Here is a 21,631-nt window from a genome sequence, read left to right as displayed (position 1 = left end):
GGAAACGCACTAGCTTGCATGACACAAATGTAAGGGGGCCTTGATGTGGGGGTAGAAATAAGAAAATAAACAAATGGGCGCACCAGCCTTGTGCATGTGGGGGTACACTGTTATAAAAGGTGGACTATGCCTTGAAGAAATGTGAACACAGTCTGAGGTGAGGAACCATCCAGCTGACTGAACTCGGGTCACATCCAAGGACAAAGCCTTCCTCGTCCTCCTGTCACCTGCACACAGCTCTCTACCTTTCCAGTAATGAGCAGACATCACCGTGCACACACACAATAGCACTTTGTTTTCCTTGTGAGTGTGTAATGTGTGAGGCGCCTGCTGTCCCTCCCTTTCTCTATTCCCTGGTGCTGCCGCCATCTGAGCAGCCTTTTCCCGGGCTAGAACGCGGGTAGAGCGGCGGGCATGGACAGCGCGGGTCGGGCGGGCCAACGGCTGCTCACAGCTGATGAGGAAACAGTGAGGACTGAGCTGGACTCGGGCTCACACCAGCACGGAGCTCCTCACCGCCCGCCCGGACATTACACCGGCCAGCTACAGCTCAGCGAGGGGAGTCCTCCAGGGAAGCCAATGTATCCCCTTCACCTCAGTGAGAGGAGCAGCAGGGCGCACAGGGGACAAGAAGCTCGGCCTCTATGACACCCAGGAGAAGAAGCTTTGCTCCAAGGCAGTGAACAGCAGCAGGTGGCCCGATTCTCACGCCCGCCCGTGTGAGTTTTGTTTTTATACTTCACAAAGTGCCGTGTCTCAGCAATTAGCCGTGAATAAAGTACAGACATTGAAATACAAGCGTCTCCGTGTACTTCTACAACACGGCGTCCCCTGGGACCAAGCCCCTGACACTGCGACACTAATAACACGAACAGCCCGAGAGCTCCGTGCTAGGAACCGGCCGCAGCAAGGAGAGCATGAAGACAGCACTGCCCTGCTACTGACCCAAGGGGGAGCAGTGCGCATGCGCCGAGCTGGACAGCTCCTGAGAGGGAAATTTAAAAACGGTTTGGGAGCAGATAGACATCTCATTACAAAGAAGAGAGCAGTGCCCAGGGAGCTGATCAGCAGCTGCACATCCTCTGCCTCCCTCACCCAACGACACAGCAGCCTGCCTTACCAGTCTTAGGTATTCATATATCACCTCCATAGGAAAAAATACTGCAGTGTTCTGTGCAACATGGGAATAGCCATACCACTGCTTATATGTCATATTGTTATAACATCTATATTTCATCTATCTATCTATCTATCTATCTATCTATCTATCTATCTATCTATCTATCTATCATCTATTTATGTCAGATCTATCTATCTATCTATCTATAGATCATCTACTCCTGTCTGATCTATCTATTTATCTATCTAACTATATCTATCGATCATCTATTTATGTCTGATCTATCTATCTAACCATGATTTTATATCTAATCATCTTTTTTATGTCCCCATTTAAGGAGATGATAGACAGTGACATCTCAGGAATGATGTCTGGAATTATCAGGACAACGGAACATACCCACCCTACAAACCAGGATTACAGGTAAATCCAATGATTATATGATTTTTTTTTTTATGTTATTACAGCTACTTACATAGCGCTGTCAATTTACGCAGCACTTTGCATCTATATATTGTACATTCACATCAGTCCCTGCCCTCCAGGAGTTACAATCTAAGGTCCTTAATGCCTGGTACACACGATGAGATTCATCAGGCGAATGATCGTCCGTTTTTTTTTTATGCATGCTCGTCTCAGATGGAACCTGAAGCGTTTACTAAAGTCACGAAAAAGTCTCATACGACAGAATAAAAATTCGGAAGTGATGTATTGGGGTGGATTTACTAAAACCGAAGATTGCACAATCTGGTGTAGCTCTGCACAGTAGCCAATTAGGTTCTAACTTCAGTTTGTTCAATTACACTTTGACAATAAAACCTGGATGCTGATTGGCTTCTATGCAGAGCTGCACCAGATTTTGCACTCTCTGGTTTTAGTAAATCAACCCCAATGTGTTGTAGTGTATTTGTAATTGCATTTTCAAATGACAACTGTACCGATTAAATGAAAAACTGTACGATCTGGCATCGTACAAAAAAAAAATTCTTGCTTGTCCGATCGGATAATATTGAATGAACTGTCCTGCTCGGCTCTTGAAAGCTCTGTACTAACGATCTGATTATCATACGATCTATTCGAAAGTGGTATTTTTCGTACGATTTTATGATTGTGTGTATGGGGTTTCACTCATTCATACATAAACATACTGGGCCAATTTCATTATTCACTACACATTGACCAGAGGACACGTAACCCAAGTATTACAGAGCCCACCTACTAACTGAGATTTTGGTCTAAAGAGCGTTAACAAGGTATTACAGTATTTTCACAAGAAAAATTACTTTTTCCTCTTTGTTTAATGAAGATGTCTATGCCAGGGATGTTATGAGCACATCAGCTTCTGCTGACAGTTACCTAGTTATGTCCTTTCAAAGTGTGTGATTTTTGCATGTACATTTTTTCTATCATAAAAAAAAACAGGATTTCAGAATAAACCGTACACTGTTAATGCAGGATAATATTCTTAAATAATGTTTTCCCCCCATTCTTATAATTCATAATTTTAAGTTGTTAATTGCAGATGCATTGTCAAAAATCTAAAATAAAATTATTATCTATTAATACAGTGCAGACAATTTAGATAGCAGTTTTCATATACTGTACATTCACACTAGGGCTTGCCCTCAGGGAGCTTACAATCTATGGTCCCTATATCATATACTAGGGCCAATTTAGGCATGAACCTACCTACACAGCAGCATGTATGTAAAATATTTACAGAGAAATTCATAAACATCACAAAACATCCATATCTGGCTATATTATGGGTGTATAAAATATTTGTTGGTTATTTGTATTGTTGTGTGCATATCTACCCTTATTGCACACAGCTGATTTGATTTTTTTAGTAAATATTGCAGACTGATTTTATTTTATAAAATATTCGTGTTGATATAAACCTTTTCCCATGCCAGCAGAATCCAAATACAGATTGGCAGTACTAATAATTGTATTTCCAGTATGTGATCTTAACGTGCTTGTGCTTTTTCAGTATGTCAAAAATGTCATCTTCTCTTCACAATCCTACAAATGGGCTGATTTCTGAATGCATTAGAAGGATAACGGGGCATTGACTGTAGGAATTAGTACATTCTTACCTGTCATGCGACCTCATGCATTGGGTAACTGAAACAAAAAAATCTCATTGGTATGTACAAGATGTTGTTACAGTTTAGCAAATACTATATCCAGTACATCAGAGCTGATTATAATTTTAGCATTGTTATTTTAGGAGACAACTTGCATAGGAGAGCATTTATACAAAAAAAAGAAAGAAAGAAAGAAAGAAAAGCATACAACAGGGCAAACAGTAGCTTCATTGCATTAAGTGTATACATTTAGCAGGGCTTCTAAAGTAGCATTTCTAACTGTGATTTTGTTGCAAATTAAATGAATGTGTAGATAAATGTCTATTTAGAATGATTTGTTAAATAAACAGATTTTATCAGGTTTAGGGTGGCAAAAATTCATAGACAAAAAGCATAGAAACATAGAAGAGTGACGTCAGAAAAAAAGACCAAGTAGTCCATCGAGTAGTGGGCCTCATTTTTTTTGTATATATATATGATAGATAGATAGATAGATAGATAGATAGATAGATAGATAGATAGATAGATAGAGATATCATTTTATTTCAACTTTTTTTTTTTGAGTATAGTCTGTCCCAAGCATGTTTGAATTCACTTACTGACTGACTTAAGCCCCATACACACTATCAGCTTTTCTGCTGAATTTTTCCTTCAGATTTACCAAAACCATATAATATGAGGTCAAACCTGAGGAGTTTCAATGTGTACGCAATCAGGCAGGCCCTTGTACTACATGGTTTTGGTAAATCTGCAGACAAAAATCTGAAGAAAATTGTAGTGTGTATGGGGCTTTACTCACTGACTGACTACCTCTACTACTTCAATAAATTAATACTTTCTAAGATTACTTTTGAACTTCCCGTGTCTTTGAGCTGTACATTGTGTAAAATATATCCTGGAAAATATATTTATGTAGAATTTTCATGTGGAATATGATGACACTGACTTATAAATAGGCTGTAATATTCACGTACCTTTTTATTACATTGCTCGGTAATTGTGTCTTTCTTGCTTTGCTGTTTTTTACAAGAAAAATGGAACAGGTTCAATATCTTTTGTAAGAACTCCTTCATTGGAAACAGTGTTAATTTTCGCAGCAAATTTCGATTTAGTTTTAGTCTTAGGACTAAAATGGCATTTTAGTTTTAGTCCCATTTTAGTTTTCTACAATTGTTTTAGTTTTAGTCATATTTAGTCAACTAAATCTCAAGTACATTTTAGTCGAATAAAACTAATTTTAGTCATCTAATATCGAATGGGTGTAATTAAATTGTAATGCATTAGTTAACATTTTTCTACAATTTCCAAACTCATTATATACTGCTGGAGTGAAAAATCTAATATGTTATTATGGCATTGAGGTATGAACATGCACTACAAACCAGTGTTAATTTTGAAGTCAAATTTCAATTTAGTTTCAGTCTTAGTCTTTTGACTAAAATGCCATTTTACTTTTAGTATCATTTTTTTTTTGTCTTTTGACTAAAATGCCATTTTAGTTTTAATCATCTCAGTTGTTTTCGTTTTAGTCGTATTTTCGTAGACCAAATTAATATTCATTTAGTCGACTAAAATGTTTTCGTCAACGGAATTAACACTGATTGGAACAGAGTGTTGGTGGCACTCCCTGGTCCCTATGCTTTAGCAGTACATTTATTGCTCAGGCATTTTATTATTTTTACTCAGCTATATTGTTGTCATTAACCTAAAGGCATTTGGTGTGAAACAGCAAACTTCTGGTCAAATTTAACTTATTCCACTATTTCTTATTTTTATCAAATTTGAACTTCCCTTGGTATTCCCATATAGTAGTAAACAGTAGTAGTAGGCCTCCCTCACATTTATATATTTCATGCTTTATAAGTAGAGGACGGGCAGATGCCAAATTAAGTACATTGTGATGTTTCTTTTGGAACACATTTTGTGGACATCAAGGTTTGCCTTCATTTCACCGTTGCTAGTATTTCTACTGCAGCTGTGAGCCATGTTGTTGATCGATTGTCCATTTTATACTGAAGGGTTTATAAATTAAAATTATTTTTTATGACAACAAAAAAATAGACATAATTGTATTTCAGGGCCCAATTATGCTTGGCTTTGGTAAGCGGTATATTGCTTCTATAGCACGATTTCATCACTTAATATGGTGTATGTGATGTAATTTGCTTTTTTTTTAAATTGTTATAATTCTAATTTCATTTCTACCAATAAACTGGGAAAGTGTATGGGTTACAAAGCTTGAGCAAATCTAAATGCCTATAACAAGTTGTAGTGTGTCAGGTTATTGGCATCGGTGGGAGTTCAATTTTAGTTTAGGTTCTGATTTTTCTTTTTACAAAGTTCAGTGTTCTAAAGATGCTAGTATCATCTCTAAGCCATTGCATTCTGTTATTGGTTCAAGGCACACTATATGTGTGGAATTCAGTGGCATTTAACTTTTGCTTTCAAAAGTTTTTTTATTGAAAATTTTAACAGAAAACAAAACCAACAGTAGAGGAAAAGTAGAATTTTATAGAAATTGTTAGCATAAAGTCATACAAGGATACATATCCCAGTCTGAAAAAGTTCAGGTAATCCAAAAACAGCATCAGATGACACAGGGGGTAGAAGTTATACCTATAACCATACCATACAATTAAATCACATCGCAAAGGACCAACAAGATAAAACATGAACAGTCATTGGAAAGCTCAATCTTGGCATTTAGCTTTTATACAAATCGGATATAGTGGGGTGGACATCAGAAAACTGGATCTGTTTCTAGTCTAGTTATAGGTCTTAGTGACGCTAAAACAGTAGCTAGTGTCTCCTTCCCTTTGTACTGGCCATAGTTTACTTGGTATCATTTCTTACTGCATCACAAAGAATGGTTTAAGAGAACATGATACCAGTAGTTGGCTCTGTAATGCCAGGGCAATTGAGTAGAACTTGGAATTTACTTTTTTGATATCTTGCCACTGCAGTTCCCAGGTAATATAAGAAGTCATCAACATATTGAACTTGCCATCAACCATGTTAAACTATGATAGTGGATTGAGGTGGGGTTGACTTTTAAAGTGAACATCATATCGTTTTATATGTTTGTTTTCATGTGTCTAATAAAAATATTAAAACATGGCATATTTTAAACATGCAATTAACTTTGGTTCTATTGGTACTTTTTTCTTGCACAGCCCATTAGTATTTAGCGCTTTGTATCTGGGTGGTTTGCATTGTATGCATGATATGGAAGAAACTGCATAGTATGGTGTTTTCTTCTCTGTAAACCTGTACCCACATTGTATTTCTTCTGCAGTAGTTGTGATTGTTCCTGAGAGAGTGGCGTAAATAATGGCAAGTTTTTTTCATGGGGCCTGACAGAGAAAAGAATAGAGCTGTCACTTTGTATGAGTGCTGTTTACACTTGCCCTGTCACCATAGCACATAACGGGGCCCGAACATCGCTGCGGGGTTGCTGTGCAGTCCCACATTACATCGCCAAGAGAATGGCTCCCAATTAAGAGAAGGACTGTGTGAATTTGCCACTGTGTGGAGATCTCTGGGAGAACATCTCTTGCAGCAGTCAAAGCATATTTAGGGAATGGTTACTCAAGCTTTAAATGATGTCACGGCAGTTTCTGTTAATAACTGCTGTAACAAGCACAACCTATCTTATGCTACATGAAAAGGGATCTGGTCTTTGTCCAACTTCATAAACTTCAGTGGAAAAATGCACTGTGATGAAATGCTCGTTCATTCTTATTTACTGATTTAGTCAGAAGCCAGTTAATTACAATAGGTCTGAATGATAATTAAGTTTGCATGTGTGTGCTAGTGTATGAGCAAGCAGAAACAGACCTTTTAGCTGGGCAATTGCATTACTAATTGTACAACTGTGAAAGAGCCTATTTGTAATCTCTGCAACAGGGTTCTCTGCTTTCATCTTTTGCTACTGTCCCTGAGATCATCCTATTAAAAAAAAGTGAAAGGGAAAATTGGCTTGTCAGGTAAAGAATTTTACAAGATATTACTGGGGACTGAAATTTCAGTATGAGTAGAATTAAAGCAATATTAAACCCAAAAACAAAAATTTATGAAATTGCAGCTTACCAATTCTTAGAAGCGGTGGCTGCATTTGTTTCGTCTTTAATTGTTTAACTGGCATTTGTCTATAGGCTGGCCGGAACATTCGTCTTTCCGGATGGACGTCATATGACATCCTGCAGCATGATCTGTCACTGGCTTTGTCCACCGGATACAGCCAATGACTGATCACTGTACTTGGCCACTGCCGGTATCATGTGATCATTGTGACCAATCACAGCAGATCACGTGACAATTGTACACCATGGATGGTGTACAATTGTGTTGCTAGCTGTGATTGGTCACAATAATCACATGGTACAGACAGGGCCAATCACAGCCCATTTGTACCATGGGATCATCTGTGGCCAATCACAACAATGCACACTGAATAAATCTATTTCATTCAGTAAAAATGGTTGCTGATAACAGTGATATTCCCTGGTATAAGCAATCCCAATGTGCTAAAAAAAATCCCGATCACTTCCTATGGTAACACTGTACTGCTTTGGTCACAGTGTGTTAAAAAATGTGAAACAATGTAATAAAATTAAAATTGAATATTATTATTATTTTTTTTTTTTTCCATACTGTTACCAGTCAGTGTCCCTGATCACCACCACATCAGTTATATGATGACACAGTACTGCACTGGTGACGGTATGTAAAAATAAAATAAAAAAAGTTTCAACTGCAAAAAAACTATCATGCCTCTTACTAAATACCTTGGACTGACTGATTTCCAAAAAGGGGTAATTTGGCGGATTTGTGTACTGTCCTGGCATTTTTGGGCCTCAAGAAAGGATATAGTCTGTGAGAACATCAGGATTGATCAATTTTCAGATATATACCATAGTTTATGGACTCTATAACTTTGATACAGACTAAATAATAAACACAGATTTTTATTATTTTCACCAAAGAAATGTAACAGAATACAGTTTGGCCCAAATGTATGAAGAAAGATTATTTGCAAAATGTTATAAGAGAAACAAAGAAAAACAATATTTTTTTTTAATTATTGGTATTTTTTTTCATTTATTAAGCAAAAAATTAAAAAAAACCCAGTGGTGAATAAATACAACCAACAGAAAGCTCTGTTTCTGTGAAAAAAATGATACAAATTTAGTTTGGGTACAGTGTTGCATGACCGCACAATTGTCATTCAAAGTGCAACAGTGCTGAAAGCTGAAAAGGAAGGGGGTGAAAGTGTTCAGTATTGAAGTGGTTAAGCTTTTTTCCTTTATTTTCATCTGGTCTAGTCAGTAAATCTTTTATTTTTCAACTTACTTTAAAGCAGAACTTCACCTAAAAAGGGAAGTTCTGCTTTTCCTCCTCCCTCTTCTACCACTATTGGATGTTTAATTTTTGTTTTCTTGGAGCAGTTTTATTTCTGACTGGTACCTAGTTTTACTGCATATACTAGGCTAAGAACCGTTAAAAAGTTTAAAAAATCTGGAATGTTTGCTGTGACTAAGACCTGATATGTTTAACCAGTAGACAGGTTGCCTACTGTGAGTTAGCTAGCCAGCTCGGCTGCCCAAATCAGGGAGAAGGTGTTAATATCGCCTTCTCTGGGTTTGTTTGTGAGCTTTTTTGGGGTCCGCCCTCCCATCCTATGTATTATAAAAGGAGAGAGGTCCGGTTCCCCGTGACATAGAAACTATTGAAGAAGAAGACGGTTGCTGGGACCTGTTGTCCGCTACAGGGACGCCAACTTGTCAGGACAACATAATTCTGCACACTACCACTCTGGATCTCCCAATTATGGACTTTACCTATAAGGACTCCACCTTTGCAGGTACACTGAGGTAGCCAGGGTTAGTTAGGAGAAGGACATTTGCCTGTCATGCGGTTTTATTAAAGTCCCATCAGTAAAGTTGTTTCAACTGCTTTGACCCTGGTCTGAAGTCATTCAAAGGATGCATGTTGGGTTCTGTCGTATTCCAATCAGCAGTCCCTTGCACTACATAGTTGAAGGTAAATCTAAAGGAAATTGAACAAGAAAATTGTATAATGCATGGCCAGCTTAAATGTTTGATTTCTCACATGACCGCAGCCTGCACCTGGTAATGGGCATTGTTAAGCAAGGTGTTACCCTACGTACATGGGCAAGGTAGACCTGGCCCACACACCACAATCTTTTGATGGCCATAGGGGGGTTCTCCAGTTTTTTCAGTTCAAGGGCCACATTATATATGTTAGAACATTCAGCAATTAGGTTCATAACTGGACTAGAGACAAATGGATGTAACAGTGGTAGCTATGCAAAAACACAAATCAGTATTTTCAAAGTTTTAAAAGTAAACATTCTGCCTAAGGCTCGGTTCACACAGGGGCGACTTGTCCAGGCGACTTCGCCGCCTGACAAGTCGCGCCCCATTCTGTACTATGAAACCGTTCTAATAGGAGCGACTCAAGTCGTTCCGACTTAGAAAAAAGGTTCCTGTACTACTTTGGGGTGACTTCAGGCGACTTGCATTGACTTCTATACAGAAGTCGTTTTGCAAGTCGCCGCTGATCGTGTGCAGGTCGTGGCGCTGCAAGTCGTGCCACCCCTGTGTGAACCGAGCCTAAGTTCAGTTAACACAAGGTGCCTGCTTTTAACCTGAAAGCCCTCACTATTGCTCTGAAACAAAAGATTACATTTCTCTGACATTAGAGCAGTTTTTTGTGTAAGAGCTCATTTACACCAATGTGATTCATTGTGGTGCATTATGTGGCGCTTTAACGTGCGTTGCATTAAGCATTCATTTAAATAGGCTGACAAATGCACCACAATCCTACCTACTTCACTTTTGGTAACACTGTGAACTGTAACGTACAGAAACGCGTTATTGTGCATTGCATTGTGCTATAGGAAAGATGCATTTTGAAGGTACGTTAGGGTGCCATTCAGTATATTGCAAAGGTGTGGTGTGAATGGGCCCTCCATAAAAGTAATAGCAGGCACCTTGTGGTACCTAATCCAATGCTGGCCAAGATTCAAGTGTCTGAAAATTACTTTCAATCAAAAAGCATTGTTTGATACAAAAAAATAAAAAGATTGTTTTGCTCCAACTGGATTGGGTTTTCAACTAGGGCCTTTATATTACTTAAAAAATAATAATAATAATAGGCCCATCTTTTCATGCAAGAACGTCTGAAAGAAACATGTAATTTTGTTTTTCCATGCATTACAGTTCATCACAATGGTGGAAAATCCTGTTCTGTGCATTCTTCTAGGCCTGGTTCACACCTATGCAGGTTGCAGTTTGCATATTCCAGGTGAATTTTGTGTTTAATACACATTTTTGATCCATTGAAGTCTATGAAATCAGAAAAAAGTCCCTGGCCCTTTCCATAAAATGCACAGATGTGAACTACATCCATAGGAAACCATGATAAATGGACTGTACTGTGTTTCCGCGAAACTGAAAACCCACTAAAAAATGCATAGGTGTGAACCAAGACTAAGGCTGGATTCACACCTATGCAGTTTTAGTGCTTTTTGCATTTTGCAGATTTGCACTACAGTCCATTTAACATGGTTACCTATGGAACATGTTCTGTAGTGCAAATCTGCAAAATGCATAGGTGGGAGTCCAGCCTTAATCTTGCTTTGACTTTATTAACGAACTGAATAACAGTCACCACCCTCTGCTCAGAGCTGGCCAAGAACTGAGCGATCAGCAGCCATGTGATCACTCAGTTCTCGGGCTTAGAGCCTGCAGGGATTATAGATGTTTGTTTTTTGTGAATCTCAAACTTCTCTTTTAAATAAGAGAACCATGTCAAACCATAGTTGGCCTTATGCAAAAATCTAAATGCTCAGAGAAAATATTGTAATTGTACAGGCTTACTTTTAAAATGTTTATTTGTCCCTGAAGAAGTTGTACCTACTCTCGCAGGACTTTTCCTGACGTCCTACCAGCGCACAGCTGCAGTGTGAAAGCTCTCGGGCTTTCACACTACAGACAATGGTGCAGCTGTTTTAGGGTGGATTGCAGGCGCTATTTCTAACGCTATAGCGCCTGCAAAATGCCCTTGATATGAAAGGGGTCTTAGTCTGATAGCTCAGTTGTGCCGGGTGGCCAGAACCCATCTAAAGTTTGCGGGCCCATTTAGATCCATGAGCTGTGTTGTGGTGCATTAACAAACACATGTTAACATGTGCTGCATTAAGACAGCCCATTCATTTTATTGGGCTGCCAAAGCACTACAACAAGACATAATTTGAACAGGCACTATTTTGTGTAAATTGTAATAATACTATGCATTGTGATGTGCTGCAGGGAAAGTGCATTGGGGTGCATTGTATTAGTGCGGTGTGACAAAAAAAAATGACAGCTTAAAAAAACTCGCCATGCCTCTTACTAAATATCTTGTATTTTCCTGACATTTTAGGGCTGCAAGAAAAGAGATAGGCCAATAGTATATCAGGATTGATCAATTTATGACCAATAGTTTGTGGAACTTTCACACAGACTAAATAATAGACAAAAAAAAACCCCCCAAAAAAAAACAGTGGTGATTAAATGCCACCAAAAAAAAGCTCTAGCTGTCTCAAAAAATAACAATTTTGTTTGGGTACTGTGTTGCATGACTGAGTAATTGTCATTCAAAGTAGTGACAGCACTGATTGGCCTGAGCAGGAAGGAGATGAAAGTGTCCAGTTTTGAAGTGGTTAATGTTGGGATCCATTTGGATGCCTGACTGGCAGCTGGCTCAGCCTCTCGGCGCTCCGCTGTGAGTCTAAGCCAACTGTTTCTGCCCCCTGCACAGCCCGGTGCTAGAGGGAGTGCTGAAGGGGCAGAGCAGAGAGCTGGGAACTGACAATCACCATGAGGGCTGGAAAATGTAAGCTGCTTGCTTTCTGGATTTTTTACCTCTGACTATTCTAAATAAATGGACTTTATGCTGTGAAGGAACTGGGTCACAGATTGCATCTGTTTCAAGTGCCATCAGCGCCCCATCCCCTTCACCCAGGTGTGCCCATCAGAGTCCCCCCATTTCAACCAGGTGTGCCCATCGGAGTCTCCCCCTTCACCCAGGTGTGCCCATCAGAGTCCCCTCCTTTCACCCAGGTGTGCCCATAAGAGCATCCCCTTTCAGAGTGTGCCCATAAGATCCCGCCTTCATCCAATGTGTGCCTGGCAGAGCTCCCCTTACATCCAGTCTGTACCTGGCAGAACTCCCCCCTTTCATTCAGTGGACCCCCCAACTTACAAACAGCAGGACTGGACATATCAAGTCTAATACTGTGAATTTTGGAGTAGAGCATTCACATAATTGGTTGCTAAGATGCCGGGGGATGGGGTGATCTGTATTTGGGAAGGTCACGGCTGTTACAGCTATTGCAATAGCTGATCCACTCCCGTCCAGCCAGGGTATTTTTTATGAAGAGTTGCTGAAGGCCAGATAAAATCTTGTACTGGGTCGGATGTGGCCCACTGGCTGTAGTTTAGAGAGCCCTGTGTAAGTGCATTGGTGTATCAGTTAAAATCAATGGTGCTGCACCACAGTATGTGGTTGCAAGAATGCATTATCCTGCGTGTGTTTTACTGCAATGCATATCTTCTGCACTCTGTGTTATCTCAAGGAGTCTAATCAGTCCTGCCAAGTTTTTACCTTAGACCACATAACCCTTCCCCACTAAGTTATGGAGAGAAGAGGGTAAGCTATTCTGTAGTTTCGCAAATTAGCACTATGCAGCTGGGTAGAGCGGACAACATGCCTTTCAATTTCAGGGAGGAAATTAGGAGCTGGGTGCAGTGCAGTTTCTGCCAAGATCAACAGGTGTTTTCTTTACTTGCAGCTTGAGGGATAAAGCATTGGGAAATTTTGCATGTATTGCACATGTGTACAACATATGTTCTTTTTTTTTCCTGTTACCTACACTTTTTTTTACAAAAGGAATAAAAAAGCTTACCTTACAATTGTGCCCCTTTTCTTCATTGACCAATCAAGGCTGTCAGTCAGTGCTCCGTCCCCAGCCCTCATCACCTCTGCCACTACATCTGGGACCCCGTCATCCTATTTTAATCATTGGGTGACCTCTGATGTAACTCCTGCATATGTGCACAGCATTTCGTTTGTCCCCGTACACCCGGCTTTACACTTCATCTTACAAATGGCGGAAAGAGCCAAAGTGTACAGTGCACAGCACGTATCTAATGCAGTGTACACAGAAAATGAAAACCCACTAGAAGTGAGAAGAAGCAGTTTTGTGGCAGAAGAGATTTCGCCAGTCTAATCTCCCAGTAGACTACATTCTAGCAGTTTTTATATTGTAAGTTTAGTTCCACTTTAAAATGGTGTTAGCCAGAGTAAAGCTGGCCATAAATGGTTCAAAATTAAGCCAGTTCAGCAGGGAACAGACTAATTTCAGACCACATGTGGGCATCCCTGTTCGATAGAGTGTTCAATCGACTTCTGTTGAACAGGAATGTTGCAGAACTTTTGTTGATCAATGGCTGCAGCCACTGATCAATATAATCTGATAGGAGAAAGTCCCTGCTGTCAGAATACCATGTCCCGGTAGGGGTGATTCCTCCATCCACCTTATTTGTGTGGATTTAGGAATCTTTTTATTTTATTTTTTTCTTGAGTCCACTAGCTGATAAAAAAATACAAATCTTTGGCCAGCTTTGGTCTTTATTTGTCCTGGTGACCCGTCACTGGGACTAAAAGTAAGGTATAATTAAAAATTTTGAGTTGCCACCAGAGTAAAAATAGTAGAAAAAGCTTCCAATGCGTACACTCATTCAAATAACAACCAAAAGATTTACCTTATGTTGAATAGATTTCCTCCCACTTTGTGTTGTGTCTAGTTGTGTCTACATGACAAGAAGTACCGGTAAATGAATATCTTTTGAATGGGACCCTGGTGTGAAAAACAAACTGACAAGGGTTTTACCCATTACATACTCTAAATCTAAAATAGAAATAGTTTTGGCTCTAAACACGTCCATAAGATGTCCATCTAAGGCTACCACGTCCACACAATAGTAATGCTTCTACACAATTTCACTGCAGAAGGAACAGTGTTGTCATCCTGTTAAAGTTAGTGGAAAAATCTGTTGGCAGGATCAGTAGGTAAAAAAAACTATGTCATAGGGAAGGACAAAAACTATAATGCTAATAGACAGCATCATACATGTACTTTTGCCCATAGTTCCAAATTTAAAGTACCACATTGTAGAACTAAAGGCAAAAACTTTTTTTTCTTAATTTTGGATAGCGTAAGGGAGGAAAATTAACCCCTGTTCGTGCCTGGGCACCCTTGTTGAAAAAGGCTGTTTTAATACATTGATCTAAAGTTGTCTTTATTGCACACAGAGGGTTGAATTTGGAATGGTTGTTCAGATCCATTTTGTGTATTACTCTGATCCTTATTGGAAGCAGTGTGTTGGTGCTGAAGTATTGCCAGCTCTGCAAAAGCTTTGTGGTGCTTCCTCAAAGCCAGACTTTCCAAGCGGCTCTGGAGCTGTGAACAATTTCTTACACCCCAATTGGGACACTGGATTTTGGTGCAGCAAAAATCTATGGTTTGTTAGCTTTATTGGCAGTACATATCCTATTTTGTCCTTTCTTCTCAAATCAACTCTCTTTTCGGTTGAGACTGCATGCACCAATGTTGTATTACTTGACTGCTTTGCTTGTTGAAGTTCGGCTAAACTTGGAGCATCTCTGAAATGTGTAGCTCCCACTGCCATCTGTCAAATCCTGTGATGAGGGAGCAGGGGGCAAGCCCCAGTCATGTTGACTTTGGTTATGGATCTCAAGGTGTGTCGTATGTGTTATTGCGATTTGGAATTGTGGGCAGAACTGCATAGATTCTTCTGGCAAATCCCAATTGCCAAGTGTGAAGGGCTTTAGCTGAAACTTATTTTTACACATATATTCTGTATTGTATTGCATTGTATTATGCTACTACAGGTCAAGCATATGGAGTGCTCTTCAGCAAGATCCTGATTCCAGGATCTAAACAATTTAGCAACTGGGTTAAGTATTGAACCACAATTGTCACTGACAGGCCAACCAAAGCCACTGGAAATCCGTGCTCCCCAATGTGCCAGACCATAGTCACTTCCAAAGTAGACTGATGTATTGAGTACTGGCCGGTCACTTGCAGACAGCAGCCCTCATGTTGGACATGATGGGTTAAACGGGGTACCTTTTTATGGACTTCTTCACATCCTATTAGTGGCTATGCATTTTAGAGTATTTACAAACCTGCAAAAAATGCATTTTTCCACTCAAAACAAATGAATTTAGTCTTTAACACACATGTATTTTATTAACAGAACAATAGGATACATGGATGCCATTCTTGTGTGAACCCAGCCTACAGTCATGTAGTTGAGCTTATTTACCTTGACAAGTGCTCAGGTCTACAATGGTACAAATTCACCTATTCACCAATGTTTGGATATAGTATGTGTTTAATAGTTTGAGATCAACCTTATACAACATTCATCTTTCTCTGATATACTGTACCAATACCAGGGTGTGACAGAATAGTCCAGAGTACCCACTAAAATCTCTTAGGGTGCCCAGATACGTGGGTTGAGGACTGCATGATCAATTGGATCTGGTGACAATCTTATCTCTTTGGGGATTGAGCAGATAACCTACAAGAGCTCTTGGTAAAACAGACATGCAAGAGGTTAGAAAATCTTGACTAATCGCTGTTTTTTTTGTAAAATTTGTTGACCCAAAGGTTTGTTTCGTCTGCATCCACAGTTGTCTGGATGTCAAATTAGTGACTTGGAACACTCAAAGGCCTCCCACCCTTAAAATCATGTGCGAAGACTGCTGAGAGTCCTATGAAAGAGTTTTTATTTATTTGTTTTTTTGAGAATTCCATAGTCATGAAGCCTCAATCACACAAGCTATTTATAGAGTAAACATTATTATGTCCTCAGCCCCCTCCCCCCCCAAAAAAAATTAGTGCCCTCTGGCCCTTATACCAGTTTCCCTTGCCCCCACAGTAGTGTCCTCTGTCCTCCATCCTGCCCTTGGCACTTCAGTGTCCTTTTCCCCCTTTACAAACACACAGCACTAAGTAGCACTCCTAGCCTAACAGCTTGTGGACAGCAGAGTGGAGAGCAGGATGCAGCAGAGAACTGGATGGAGGGTGGGAGCTACTGCAGTTAACTTTTTTTATTGACAAGCTTGTGATTGGTTGCTAGGATGCCGGGCCAACAATCACCTGCTGTTGAACCTGAAAGTTTAACTGAGGCAGCTCTGCTTCTGCCCTCCTTTCAATACTGTGCTGCCTCCCAATATCTGCTCTGCAGTGCAGATGAGAGTGGTGGAAGCAGCAGAGGGGAAGGATCGGCAAACAGGCAATGTTTGCGATTTACCCATCAGCTGCCTGCAGTCCACGGGTAGATCGCGACGGGTTGCCAAACAACACTCTATAGGATGATCTTATTATTCCTGATAATACCTAATTACCATGGACACCGTCAGACTGTAGGCCTCCGAGAGAATCGTTGCCTCTATTGGTCACAGCAACTATACAGACGTGGGGCTCCTACCTAAATAAAGGGCTATTATCCCCAAGCCACTTGACACCATTATTTGGCAACTATGTACTCCTCCCAACCTCAACCCAGCCACACTTCCTAACAGGGACCATGACTAACTGGACACATCGTTAACATGCTCTAGTTCAGACTACCACGTGCCCCCACTAGATGCAATCAATAGGTCACACACAGACTTTCAACATCCTAACATCGACTGTTATTTAGGGAGTCTTTCCAACACGCGCCACATTTTCTTGTTAAATGGGAAAAGGAACTTAACATCTTTTCAGATGACATAGACTGGGACAAAATACTGATATCACAAAACCTCTTTATCCTCCAGAGCCCAAGAATGCAACTATAAAATCCTATCTAGGTGGTATCATTGTTCTACAATTTTACACCACATGAACCCATCTATCTCCATGGCATCTCTATTATATTGCAGATGCCATTCTGCTTTAGGAATAATTACTCACATTTTGAGGACTTGCCTAAGAATGACCCCTATTTGGGTCAAAATCCTGCAAATACATCACAAACTGGCAAGTGATAAGATACATAACACCCCTCAACATACTCTACTCTACTTGATTTCTGGTTCATACAAACAAATCAAACCACTGCAAGAACTATTATCTCTGAAAACGGGTGACAACTCGCTACTCCCTTGTTAACGGATTGGGCATGTGCGCTTGATGTCAGCTCTGAAACGGAAAGAACGGACTGTGTGGTCTTATTTCAGACTATCTCTGAATTCACGACATACCTTTAATGAATGTCCTATAGATAGTGAGGTTCGCTCATCTTAAGCGAGCCAGTATGGGTGGATTCCTGGTTGTGTTCGGCGCTGAATGTGCTTATCTATCGTTGCTAATCTTTGTCTTAAAAATTGTATTTATTGTTAGTTTATTTTTTTTCTTCTTTCCCTGCCTCCCTCTCTTTTCCACATTGATCTTCTTCCCTCCTTCATTCCTCCTTCTTCCATATTATATAACAATGGTGTTTTTCCTTTTGACTTTCATCCTACTATTTTCTGCCTCTTGAGTTGTAACTCTCCCCATCTAATATGAATCTGAGTATAACCACATAGGGCAGCGATGGCAAACCTTGGCACCCCAGATGTTTTGGAACTACATTTCCATACAACTACACTGCAGAGCACATGAGCATCATGGGAAATGTAGTTCCAAAACATCTGGGGTGCCATGGTTTGCCATCATTGACATATGGGGATGTGTGTGTGTGTGTGTGTATGTTTGCATATTATTTATATTATTATTATTCTATAAGATTTACATAGCGCCAACAGTTTGCACGGCCCTTTACAATATAAATGGAGACAATTCGATACAAGAGGGTTAGGATATATATTATATATCTCATATTGGACATATGTGAAAATAATAAATGTGATTGTTGATTGTGATTGTTATATTACTGGACTTAATTTTAGTAGTATAGTGAAAGTAAAGTGGCACTTTTCAGAAGCTGTAGAATATGACTGATAATAGAAAGAGGTATTCCTGCGCCAACTCAAATGTTAATGGCTAGCGTACTGCTGCATCCACTGAGGGAAATATCTGAACCCAAAAGAAATATGAGATAAAGGTATAGTGATGCGCTGTACATACAAATTTAAATTTATTTGTAGGTACAGCGCACCACTATACGTTTATCTCATGTAGAATATGACTAGTTCATATAGGGATAAGAAACATAATAGATCAAACTAGGGGCAAAATTACACGTGTTTGGTAATTAGTGCTTCTGACAGCCCAAAGAACTTGTTCTTGCCCCATAAGGTAGACCTAAGGCTACTTTCACACTGAGGTGCTTTACAGGTGTTTTAGCACTAAAATTAGCGCCTATAAAGCGCTTCTCCTGTCACTCCAGTGTGAAAGCCCGAGTGGTGCCCTTGCAGGACGTATGTTAAAAAAGTCCTGCAAGCAGCATCTTTAAGGCGCTTTAGGAGCCGTGTCTACACCGCTCCTAAAGGGCCCCTGCCCATTGAAATCAATGGGCAGTGCCGCCAAAGTGCCTGCAAAGAAATTCGGCAGCAGCAGGGGTTAAAAGTGCCCTGCTAGCATCCAAAAAGCATTGCGAAAATTACGGTACTTCTCCCAGTTAGATTACTGACTCATGCACAGTAGCCCCCGGTTCACACTGAATGCGGTTTTGAAATCGCACTACTTCAGCACCATTTTAAAGTCTTCTGGTCAATGCGATTTCATGTGTGGCTTGCCTATATCTATGTAATTTTATGCACAGATGTGAATGCAATTCACACATGTAATCGCCAAAAATAGTGCAGGAGCCTTTTCAAAGTTGATGCAAGACGGTCCCATAGCCAGAAATAGTGTGTGACTTGTCATGCAACTTGTCAAATTTGATCTGTCAAATCGCATGGCAAGTCACACCGGTGCAAACAGGGGGCTAAAATAATTATTCCAATTTCTTTAGGAAAAGATAATCACATGATTGTTTACAGCAGCACCTTGGGTAAATTCCTGGAACCAACCGCAAGCCTCTACGTCCCCTAAATGACCTGATTATTTTGTATAAATGCTTGAATTTGGTTGTATTTCTAGAACTGGGTTATATGTACCTGTATTTAACTGATACGTTTCTAGCTGACAGCAAAAAATAATATAACTGTGGGAATGGCCTCGGTACCCTTATTGTACCCTAGCTAGATCTCAGTGAGGGAAGCCAGTACATTGCTATATTTGATTTGCACATGTACATTTTCAGTGCTATATAACATACACTGTGCTTTGCATACTGTACATTCACATCAGCCCCTGCTCTCAAGGATCCTACAATCTAAAGGTCCCTATATCACATACATACTTACATACACATACTAGAGCCAATTTAGATTGGACTCAAATAACCTACCAGCATGGTCTATGTTACCAGCAATGAAATGTAGCCCATAGCAACTAACCAGATTTTATTTAATGGACTCAGATTAGTAAACTTGTAATTCTAATTGGTTGCTGATAGTTACTTCAATTAGTATATTTATTTATTAATCCAAATGTTGAGTTGAATCAGTATACATATATACCCAAGTAAAGAAAAGCTGTGGAATCTATTGAATACACTGCCCCCTGGTTTCTCCTGATATACGTGTCACTTTTCCCTATAGAGAGTATGTAACAAATACAAACAATACAATTCTTATCATCAGTTGAGCATTACAGAATGACTGAATGGTTAACCAAACCTGCAGCCCAGCTGATATGAGCAGCATATTGGTATAATGAGATTATAGCAGCGGTAGTGAAAAAAGCAGCTTTATTAAGTAACATTTTGTGATCCTGTGAGCTCTATAGCAAGCATTGCCCTGTTATATGTTAACACAATGTTTGATAGTGCTTTACAGGCCTGGAAGGAGGTTTGCCACATGACAGGAGGTATTCGCACAGGGTTTTGACTCTTCACACCACTCATCCGACCTTTCGATTCAAAATAAGAAAAATCACGAGCTCCCTCTTTCAGGCCAGTAGGCACCAGGCGGGTGGCAGATGGCACGTTTTTGTGCGTTACTTGTCTGCTGTCATTCAGCTAGATTAATGCAGGGTCTGTAGAGAGGGGTAAAGAAGAGGGGGAGGATGATGAAAAAGAGAAACAATTAACCTAAAAACAAAACAATAGAGACACGTGTCAGTCGGCTCTAGCCGTTTGTGGACACAATGGGCAATCATTCAATAACAGAACCAACTGTTGCAAAGCAGCCAGGCCTGCCCAGCTTTCAAATGATGTTGTTTGATCTAGTTTGTTTATGATTCAGCCAATGAGAGAGCAGGAATAAAGGTCAGCCGTGTCCTCTCGCTCACACTACAGCCTTTTTATACTGCAAAATTGCAAAGGGATATTATGTCCTGGAACAGAGAACACTCATGCTACAAAACCACTTTCCCTGATGACTGATCACAATCCAATCTAAAATGTTTAGGCTGGCACTACATGACCTGGAGGAGGCAGGGAGAGGTTAGAAGATGTGTTTTAGCTCAATACATTACTATTCTGATTGAATAGTTATATGCTCTTTTTAACAATGTAATTCTGTATGTTTTAATGACTCACATTTTAATTAAAGGCAGATATACCCCAGACTTCAATGCTTCATAGCAAATACTTCTAAAATTGATCATGCAAAAATGCTCAGGTGTGTTTTGTTGCTTTATGATGAATCAGTATATTATACAATTTGTCCAGTCATGTTCTATAACGCACAGTTACATCTGCTTATTAATCATTTGTATTGAAAGTGTAATACTAAAAGAACCCCAAAAAAAATCTAAACTATAGATTAGAAATGAGGATTGTGTTCCATGTTTCCTTATACTGTATGAAACAATACACTGTTGATGCATTCTCAAGACAATTATTATTAACAGAGTATAGTGAACCTTTTTATGATGCAATTATACAGCAACAACCATTCTGGTAGTAGAAAAGAGGCTAATTAATACAAATACAGAAAATCGTTTAAATATGTATAGCACGGTTATATAGCAAAAAGAAGAAGAAATAGGACAGAGAGCCCTGCCTTGTGTAAACTTGCATAATGTAAAATTGAGCTGAGAGAATTGAAAGCCAGAGCAGCAGGGATCTTGAACTTTAGTTTTGAGATCAGGTTGAAATAGTTTCCAAGGGACGGTGAACAAAATAACCCACCAGTATTGTGAAATATTAATAAAAATATGCTTATAGTATATGACAAGCAAATGACTACTTGATATTTTCATATATATATATATATATATATATATATATATATATATATATATACACATACATACATACATACATACATACATACATACATA

The 21,631-nt window shown here is 39.5% G+C and overlaps 1 protein-coding gene across 1 annotated transcript in view; it reads left to right on the top strand.

Moving 5' to 3' along the window:
- The first annotated feature begins 316 nt into the window (after nt 1–316).
- The window catches only part of FOXN4 (forkhead box N4), a 39,128-nt gene continuing 17,813 nt past the window's right edge, over nt 317–21,631 (top strand). The window contains exons 1-2 of the mRNA XM_077461315.1: nt 317–1,129; nt 1,458–1,543. Coding sequence (XP_077317441.1) covers nt 1,461–1,543 — 83 coding nt within the window. The 5' untranslated portion in view covers nt 317–1,129; nt 1,458–1,460. The remainder of the gene's footprint in view (nt 1,130–1,457; nt 1,544–21,631) is intronic.

The sequence above is a fragment of the Lithobates pipiens genome, unplaced genomic scaffold, assembly GCF_037356315.1.
Source record: "Lithobates pipiens isolate NorthernLeopardFrog02 unplaced genomic scaffold, aLitPip1_a1.2 Scaffold_3, whole genome shotgun sequence".
Taxonomy (NCBI): domain Eukaryota; kingdom Metazoa; phylum Chordata; class Amphibia; order Anura; family Ranidae; genus Lithobates; species Lithobates pipiens.
The sequence above is the reverse complement of the archived record's forward strand: the minus strand, read 5'-3'. Positions and strand labels throughout refer to the sequence as shown.